The 10,000-nt window shown below is 30.9% G+C and overlaps 1 protein-coding gene across 3 annotated transcripts in view; it reads right to left on the reverse strand.

Moving 5' to 3' along the window:
* The window catches only part of LOC106872386 (protocadherin-18), a 117,130-nt gene that overhangs the window by 102,698 nt on the left and 4,432 nt on the right, over positions 1-10,000 (reverse strand). For all 3 annotated transcript variants that reach the window (XR_008265539.2, XM_014919372.3, XM_014919373.3), the window contains exon 2: positions 7,387-9,846. Coding sequence is in view for 2 of the 3 variants with exons in the window: in XM_014919372.3 (XP_014774858.2) it covers positions 7,387-9,756 (2,370 nt within the window). In the remaining variant the exon portion in view is untranslated. The remainder of the gene's footprint in view (positions 1-7,386; positions 9,847-10,000) is intronic.

A 10,000-nucleotide genomic window follows, 5' to 3' on the forward strand; every position in this document is an offset into this window, starting at 1 on the left:
TTGATGTGTTGCTGGTTTCTTACTAAGACAATGCAAATATTTATTCAAATATTCAATTTAACTGATCCTAGATGACTCATAGATATACATATATACATATATATATACACACACACAAATACACACATACACACACATATATATATATGGACATATATATATATATGTTTGTATGTATAGACATAGTAATTATTTAGACTTTGGGTAGGCCGATACGTTTTATCTGTCTGCCTCTAATATGACAATCTAAGCTGTTTATGTCCATATACAGTGACATCTTTTTAACGGCAGGAGTGGGCGGGGTGTGTGTGTACATCTATCTATGTATCAAGACATGTATACATTCCTTCTTTATTTTATCTTTTAATTTGTATCCTTTGTCATGTTTTATTCTCTATCTCTAATTACTTTACTTTATGTCATGTATTCACTGTAAACTATAGCCAGATTCCTTTGCAAGATATGACCCCAAAATGTTTTCTATCTTCTGTTAGTATAACCAACATCCTATGGATGACCACAACAGTGTTTAACTGGTACTTATTTTATCAATCCTGAAAGGATGAAAGGTAAAGTCAACCCAGCTGCATTTGAACTCAGAATGTAAAGCTGGAAGAAATGCTGCTAAGCATTTTTGTCTGGTAGGATAACAATTCTGCCAGCTCTATAATAATAATAATAATAATAATAATAATAATAATAATAATAATAATAATAATAATAATAATGATGATGATGATGATGATGATAATAAAAATAATAATAATGATAATAAAAATAATAATAGGATTTTTGAGCAGGATGGGCTACTCAACCTGAAGAAAATTCTAATTGGGCCCCACCTGCAAGATCATGTGCTGTTTATCTTGATATGAGAGCACTATGTTGTGCACATATAGTTATGAGGCATGTACCTGGTGTACCCTTATCAGACATTGTAGTCACGATGGGTATACTGGGCTTCATATATTTTACCCCAGTGTTACTTTGATGGCATGCACTACTCTTTCACTCAATAATAATAATAATAATAAAATAATAATAATAATAATAATAATAATAAAATAATAATAATAATAATAATAATAATAATAATAATAAAATAATAATAATAATAATAATAATAATAATAATAATAAGAGGCAAAGGGCTAATTAATAACATTAGCTATAGCATTTGACTGGTACTTTATTTTATCAACCTCAGAAGGATGAAGAATAAATTTGGTCTCAGCAGGATTTGATCTTGAAATGTAAAGAGCAAAGCAATTTTTCTGATGGCCTAATGATTCTGTCAATCCATCTCTTTAAATTTTGACAATAATGATGATGATGATGAGGAGGAGGAGGAGGAGGAGGAGGATGACGACGACAACGATGATGACAATGATGGTGATGATAACAATGATGATGAGGAGGATGCTGATGATGATGAGGATTTGGTAATAAAATGGGTAAGATTTGAACTAAGCTAGTGAATGGAAATGCCAAATGAGCAAACAATGAAATCAGTTGAGAAAAGGCTGTGGTATAAAGTATTTGGGAATACTTCTAGGCAAATGGAATAAAACATAAAAAGATGAAGTAAACTGCAAGGAGGGAGTATACAAGGAGAGTGAGGGAAATATTACGATCAAGGTTGAGTTCAAGAAATGTTATTGAAGCAATTAATTCAAGAGCAGTGCCAGTTATCAGACATGGAGCTGAAAATGTGAACTGGACAAAATGCAAAATGTGGAAATTTAACAGAGAAACTAGGAAGCTGCTGATTTTGTATGAAGAAGTCTACTACCTGAAAGCTGATATCAGCTGGTTGTACTTGAAGAGTCACCAGAGTGGAAGAGGTTTAATTGGTGTGGTGGAATATGTGCAAGGGGAATGAAACAGCTTATATAATTATTTGCAGAACATCTCAAAAATGTTACTAAAGGCAGTGAATAAAGAACAGGTGATCAAGACTGAGAAAGGAGAAAAGGACAAAAACGAAATTCAAAGAAAATGCATTAAATGGATTGAAGAGAAACCTTTACGCGACCAGTTTTGAAAAGCCATCGAAGAGGTATGTGGGACAAAATCTTGGGCTTGGTTGAAAAAAAGGACGAATGAAAAAAGAAATGGACAGCCTTATTCTAGCTGCTCAAGATCATGCACTGCAAACAACTTAGAACGCCTCAAGTTATATCAGGGAGAATATAACAAATGGAGACATAACCAGATTGTAAAATTCTTACACTGGAGGCTGATTCAAAAATGGTGGGTTTGAAGCAATAAGTACATGGTACAATCATTGGGTAGAAAGAGTACTTGAGGTAGAAACATGCAAATATTGTGAAATTTTCCCATTTAAATGGATATGAAGATGGAACATAGCAAGCCAGATATATACAGTAGTAGATAAAGAAAACTAAATTTGCTAACTGATTTAGCCATAATCTCCATTTAAAGCTATGACTGTGCAGAAAGCAGATGAAAGTTGTAAAAACACAACCCATTAAAATTTGAGATTGCTATGATTTGGAGCATGAAATTTGTGAAGATTGTTCCCATGGAGACTGTGAATGATGAAGTAGACAAATGGATTAAGGAGAACTGAACTGAGTGTCCTACAGAGTTTCTACAAGTTTGCTTCTTAGGAACAGGAAAGTCTATCAGAAGGGTTTTAAAGCACTTGATGGATTATTGAAATCATTAGTAACCCACATAAATTCCATAAGGAATATGAACAACCTTGAGTCAAGATAATAATAATAACAACAATAATAATAATAATAACAACAACAACAACAACAGCAACAACAACAACAATAATAATAATAGTGCAACACCCTAACCACTAAGCCATGCACCCACGTAATGATAATGATAATAACAATGATGATAATGTTAATAATAATAATAATGGCTTCGAATTTTGGCACAAGGCCAGCAATATTTTTCAGTACTCCACTGGTACGTATTTTATCAACCCTGAAAGAATGAAAGGCAAAGTGGGCCTCAACAGAATATGAACTCAGAATATAAGGAGCAGAAAGAAATGCCACTAAGCATTTAATTCGATGCTTTAATGATTTTGCCAGCTCACCACAATAATAATAATAAGAATGATAATAATAATAACAATAATAATAATAATAATAATAATAATAATAATAATAATAATAATGATAATAATGATAATGATAATGATAATAATAATGATGATGATGATGATGGTGACAATAATAATAAAAATGATGATGATGATAATAATAATAATAATAATAATAATAATAATAATAATAATAATAATAATTAAAGGACAACTTTGATTTGTTTGAATCAATGAAGTTTTGCAAAATGCCATTGAAAACAAAAAAAATAATCAAGTTGTTTGTAAGACTGGAAGCAATTATTTTGTTTACTGATCTAAGAGTAGCATCAATGAAGAAAAGTGTGGTGAAATATGGAATTGTCAGTATAAGGAGTCAGTAGGGTTTGGTAGAGGAAAATATTAATTAATAAACATATAAAGACATGGTTTAAAATGTTAAAACCCGAGGGACTTCTTCTGTATTTGTGTATTTTACCCATTGTTAACTTTATCATAACGGCAACGTGAAACAAAAAAGAAAAACCTTTGCTCTTTTCACAAAAGAATTTGATTTGTATACGGTGTTATTTGACTCCAAAGTCATTATTTCCTTTTCCACAAGAATGACTTGAAGAATATGAAACACATTCACTCTCACACATACATCTATGCACTCAAAAATATGCATTCAAATACACACATGTACATGTATTTAGATACACAAACTTGTACATTCATACACACGTTTAGAATATCACTGTCTCTTTTTTTTTTTCCTTGTTGACCTTTACTTTTTCTTTGAAAATATTGTATAATAATAATTAGTATAGAAATTTCTTTACTTCATAATATTCATTTTGAATGTAATGTAGCATTTTATTTTTAAGAAATTAATCATGCAAAATAAATTTTTGAAATCTATTATTTTTTTCAGAATACATATTTAACATCTTAATATCTCTTAAAGATGGGCCATTATTACAATATGGAGTGAACTTACTATACCTCTGCCTCTGTGCTTCTATATCTACCCTACAATTTTGTTACTATTACTCTTGTTCAGGCCTTGTGACTATAGCAGAAAGGATTATTATTATTATTATTATTATTATTATTATTATTATTATTATTATTATTATTATTATTATTATTCATCTTTAGTCATTAGTTGAATTATGCATTTATAGTTACAGACACACATACACACACACACACAATGAAGTTAACCAGACAACAAATTAATGAAAAAATGAAAAAAACAAAAATAATTATTCAAGCGTTTTTCGAAGTTTTCATACATTTAGTGCTTTACCTATCATGGAAAGAGCTTCAATGAATTTCAGTGTTATCCTAACAATACGTGGGTATGTATATATGTATTTCGGTGTGTGTGTGTGTGTGTGTGTGTGTGTGTGTGCATGTGTGCATGTGTATGTGCGCATGTGTGTGTGTTCATGTGTGTGTGTGTGTGTGTGTGTGCATGTGTGTGTCTACATATACATGTGTATATGTATATGAATGTGCATATATATATACGATATCTAAATGTATATATGTGTATATATGTATAAATATATTTATACATACATAAAATACATTATACATACATATTTACATATATATATGCGTGTGTGTATATGTATATATATACATATATGTGTGTGTGTTTATATGCATATATATCTATGTACATACATATACACACATGTATATATATTTATAGATACATATATATATATTATATATTATGTACATACACACACACACATATATGATATATATACACATATATAAATATGTACATGACTGTATCTATTAGCTCTTTATCTCCCTATTTATCTATCTACCTATCTAACTATATCTATCTATATATATATATGTATATATATATGTGTGTATATATATATACATATATATATATACATACATATACATATATATATATGTATATATATATATATATATATATATATATATATATATGTGTGGGTATATATATATATATATATATATATATATTTAAATACAAACATACACAAACACACACACACACACACACACACACACACACACCCTCATAATTTAATGTTTTGCTTTGCTTTCTGTTCCTAATCAAACAACTAACAATTGTTATCTGAGTAAACTTATTGTCCAAAATGAAGACTGCATGGCTGAAATCTAAAACCTGACACAATGCGATATGCTTTGCTACTTATCTTACAAACTGACACTTGATAAATTAACAGAGTTAAAGGTACAAGTCGAGAGTTGTGGTTATTTTTCTACAGCTTAAGTCTTCTGTCTTTATGTTAGGCCAAACGGACATATCTATTTATGATTGATCATCCATCTTTTTTTCTTATATGTAACACAGATGTGTCTTCCACTTTGGTTGGTAAAGATACTTACGTATTGATAGGATATAAGTCTTCTAATTCTTTCTTTATATAGAATCCTGAATGTTTTTATCATGACTTGAACTCATGCACATCAATTTTCATCAATTATGTTGTTGTGACAAAATATCAATGAAGACACAATCTGCCGCATAACACCATCAAATAATAATATAATCTATGAGCGATATACCATATATGTTTCTTAATATTATTTCTCTAATTTAGGCACAAGACCAGCAGCTTTTGAGGAGAGGGGGGCGTAGCTGATATCATCAGTCATAGACTGGAATTTTATTTTTTCAGTCCTGGAGGGATGATAGGTAGAGTTAATCTTGGTAGGATTTGAAACCAGAATGTATAGAGCTGAAAGAAATACTGCAAGGCAAGTTTACCCATTTCTCTAACACTCTGGAGATCCAGCAATCTTTTTCAGCAATCCTCCATTTATTTTAATATAATTTTATGTAAATAAAACTTTTTTTTAATTGTTTAATTAAACTATGTAATTATTTTCTGGGAAGGATTAAAAAAGAAATTATCAGGGATGCATTCTGCAAGGAAGCCATGTAGTGAAGTTGATGCTAACATACTTATTGTATTGAGGAATGAAATTTCATTTGATAAAACTTGCACACATAATGAGAAGAAAGAATTATTACCGTTAATGATAAATTCTGATCAAAAGAGACAGCGTTTAATTAAACTTAAATTAATTAAAAATGGACTAAAGACAATATAGTGGGGTATGAGTTTATAAATCTTTCATGTTATCTTTATCTAGCTGTACTGCTGAGACTATTAACTGAGGAGGTTTAATAAGATAGAAACATGTGTGAGTTATTATCATACATCTTTAGATAAAAAATCACTTCTCAATGCATTTCCTATGTTCTATTTTTTAATTAATTTTAATCAAAATTCCAGGTTTGTCTCTCATGTCCTTTTCATAACTAGAATTGTTCATTTAGCTAATGATTAATTCTCCTCATCACATGTGATTTTAACTCATTAAAATTCTTTTGTCTATCACAGTAAGTATATTAGTACCAACATTACTAACTATTTAGTTATCCTAGTATTTTTATCAAGTTTTGCTTAAAAAGGCCCAAAATGAAGCAGTTAATCTTTAAACTATGGTGCTTCCCTTAATATACCAGTATATATGACCTTTTTCTTTTTGCTTTTTTATTTTTACACTGCTTAATCAGAGGATTAAGAACAGCACCAACTATTTTTACAGGGCCTCCAAGACATTTGAAAGAAAAAGGAGAGAGAGAGAGAGAGAGAGAGAGAGAGAGAGAGAGACGTTGTTATTCTCACTCCACTGAACTGATCTGAACTGAATACTTACAACAAATTGAACTCTGTTAAAAGTATTCAAAAGTATCAGGTGATGGATTGAGTCTACCACCCAAGAAGATCAGAAATGGTCACTCTGACAGGCTTCCACACAGTATCTAATTACTAAATTTCACTCCTGAAGCTTAGGCAAATCCAAGATTATTATAGAAGGCACTTGCTCAAGGTTGCTGTATAGTGGATTTGAACTTTGTATTACAAAGCTGCAAAGCAAACTTTTTAACCAGATGACTATGCTTTCAACTTTGTTAACCCCTCTGACAAAATTAGTTAATAAATCTTACACAATTAAAACCTATATGGAAGAGTGAACATCATGTCTGAGAGGTTTTATAATGTGAATAAGATTTTAGCAGTCCACTCAATATATTTAGATAGATATATCTTGATCATTAATATAATTGATTTATGCTTTCCTCTGAATTTCTCTGCAAAATCTACCATCTATTTTTGAGATATATTTTATATATTTTCTTTATTTTATTTTTTTTTGTGTAGAACAATTTGGTTTGGAATATTCTTCAACATAATTTGAACATAAATTAATGAAAGCTCTTACCTGCTGAGTAACTGGAGTAAGATCTTGCAGCTGTACACCTGTTTCTAAGCCTTTCCAATTATTTTCAGAAGTTTTCTTTAATAAGGTACCTTCAAAGATTCTATCATTACTAACATCTTGGGCTGTAGTAAAAGTTGCATCATACTGTGATTGACAGGCATATTCTGATTCTCCCATTTCAGTAATAAACTTGTCATTGACATCAATTAAAGTATCGTTTTGGTTCCTTCTTATGATGCATGTTGTTACAGAAACTACAATAGCCACAGAAACTATCACTGCAGCCACTACTATAATAATCATCAAGTTAATATGTATTCTATTATCTGACTCTGTGTCTTCAGCTGTGTACATTCTGGCTGTTGTATTGCTAACAGTTAGTGTCAAAGATAGTGTGGTTGTTGCTGATAAAATTGGTGTTCCACTGTCTTTGACTGCTAATTTTATGTTATATGATCCAGCATCATTTTGGTAAACTGTACGAGAGAAAGATAAAATTCCTGTGTAAGGGTTGACTGTAAATAGCTGTTTGTTATTACCACCAAGTATTTCATACCTGAGGAAAGAGTTTACATGACTGTCTCTATCAGAGGCTCTTAATGTTGTGATGTCACTCTTACTCTGTGGATGGTAGTGGACGTCTATATTAAAAGGATCAAAACTAGGAAATGTAAAATATGGTGCATTGTCATTTTTATCCATAACTTCTATGATAATATTTGCTGTACTACTGAGAGATGGTACTCCATTGTCTTTAACAATAACTTTCATATTATATATTTCCTGTTTCTCTCGGTCCAATGACTGAGTTGTAGCTATAAATCCAAAATTGGAAATCTTAAAAGGAAAAAAGTTATTGTCATCTAAAAATGAATATGTTAGTTTACCCCCTGGTCCTAAATCAGGATCTGTTGCATTTATAAGACCGACTGGAAAATTTGAGTCTTCATTTTCGTAAGTTAGAAATTTGAAAGTATTTTTAGTAAAGCTTGGCTGCACATCATTGACATCCATTATTTTGATTAAGAATTTCTTTTCTGTCTGGAGCGGTGGTGAACCTCTGTCTTCACAAATTATTATAAAGTCTGTGTAGTCTTCAATTTCTCTGTTTACTGTTTTTTGAACCACGACTTTGTATTTCTTTCTCCCCATTTTCTGAAGCATGAATTTATTATGTTTAAGTTTACACTCCACCTCACCATTCTGTCCAATGTCATTGTCTGTGATTTTCAGATAAGCTATAAAGCTGCCAACTTCAATATCTTCAGAAATGGTAGCTTTGTTTTCAGCTGTTTTAGAAAAAAATTTTACATTTATTTTTGGTGGATTATTTTCCTGGTTAATCATATTTATAAAAACTATAGCTGTAGCTCGCATTGGAGGATTTCCACCATCTTTAGCATCGATAAACAACTGGTAGTTTTGTTTCACTTCACTTTGAAAATGTTGACTTAGCAATATTTCACCTGTTTCAGCATTTAATCTGAAATATTTTTTCGAAGGTTCTGTCATCTTAGAGCTAAATGAATAGGTAACTTTACCGTTTTTACCTTTATCGGTGTCAGTTGCCGACAGCTTGACAATTGGAAGGCTTCTTTCTTGTGTGTTTCTTAAGGATATATTATACAAAGTCTTAGTGAATACTGGAGAATTATCATTCTCATCTGTTACAGATATCTGAACATATAAAACACCATTTTGAGGAGGCGAGCCTTTATCTTTTGCAACAACTTCAAGGTTATATGTATCTCTAATTTCACGATTGAGTCTTTTAATTAGAATTATTTCGAGTTTTGAAGCTCCATCAACTGTCTTTAAAACAGATAAATTGAATGGGTCATCCAGATCCTTCTTTAGATAATATACAATCTGGGAATTTAAAATACTAGCATCTCTGTCAATAGCATTGGGTATTGATTTTGCCATTCCTATAGCATCACCTTCAGAGAATTCAAGATTAATCTTATCATTAGCAAATTCTGGTTGATGATCATTTATATCTTCTATTAAAACTTTTATTTCTAATATTTTCACAAAAGCTTTCTTATTTTGCACTGCAATCTCAATGATTTTACTGCACTCTTTATTATATTTACAAAGAGGCTCAGCATCCAATACCTGAGATGTGTATAATCTCCCGGTTTTGGAGACATTGAATAACTGTGAATTAACAGCTGTGTTTTCTTGTAGTAAGCTGAAACGGATGAAACTGTGGTCCCTTGGTGGAATGCTGCGCAGTACTTCAGTATCAGAAGCAATATCACCAATAAAAAGACCAGGGCTCTGGCCTTCTTTCACATGGTATGTAAAGTCTATACAGAAAGAATAATCCAAAAGAAGTAATAGCAGTACACATACGTGTAGATACATTGTCACTGACTTTAGTTGCTGCAGTAAGTTAATGCTGGAGATCTATGCAAGAGATTTTCTTTTCTCTTATTTAAACCACAGTTCACTGGCCTGAAAGTAAATTTTATACTCTAGAAACCTGAATATACAGACATTTGTGCACATGTATCTATATAACTTTTTATGTATGTATGTATGTATGTATGAAGAAATGGCTGTATGTATGCATGTGTGGTTGTGTGAATCATGAATACCTGCATATATG

The sequence above is a fragment of the Octopus bimaculoides genome, chromosome 14 (assembly GCF_046866305.1).
Source record: "Octopus bimaculoides isolate indiv1 chromosome 14, ASM4686630v1, whole genome shotgun sequence".
Classification (NCBI taxonomy): Eukaryota; Metazoa; Mollusca; class Cephalopoda; order Octopoda; family Octopodidae; genus Octopus; species Octopus bimaculoides.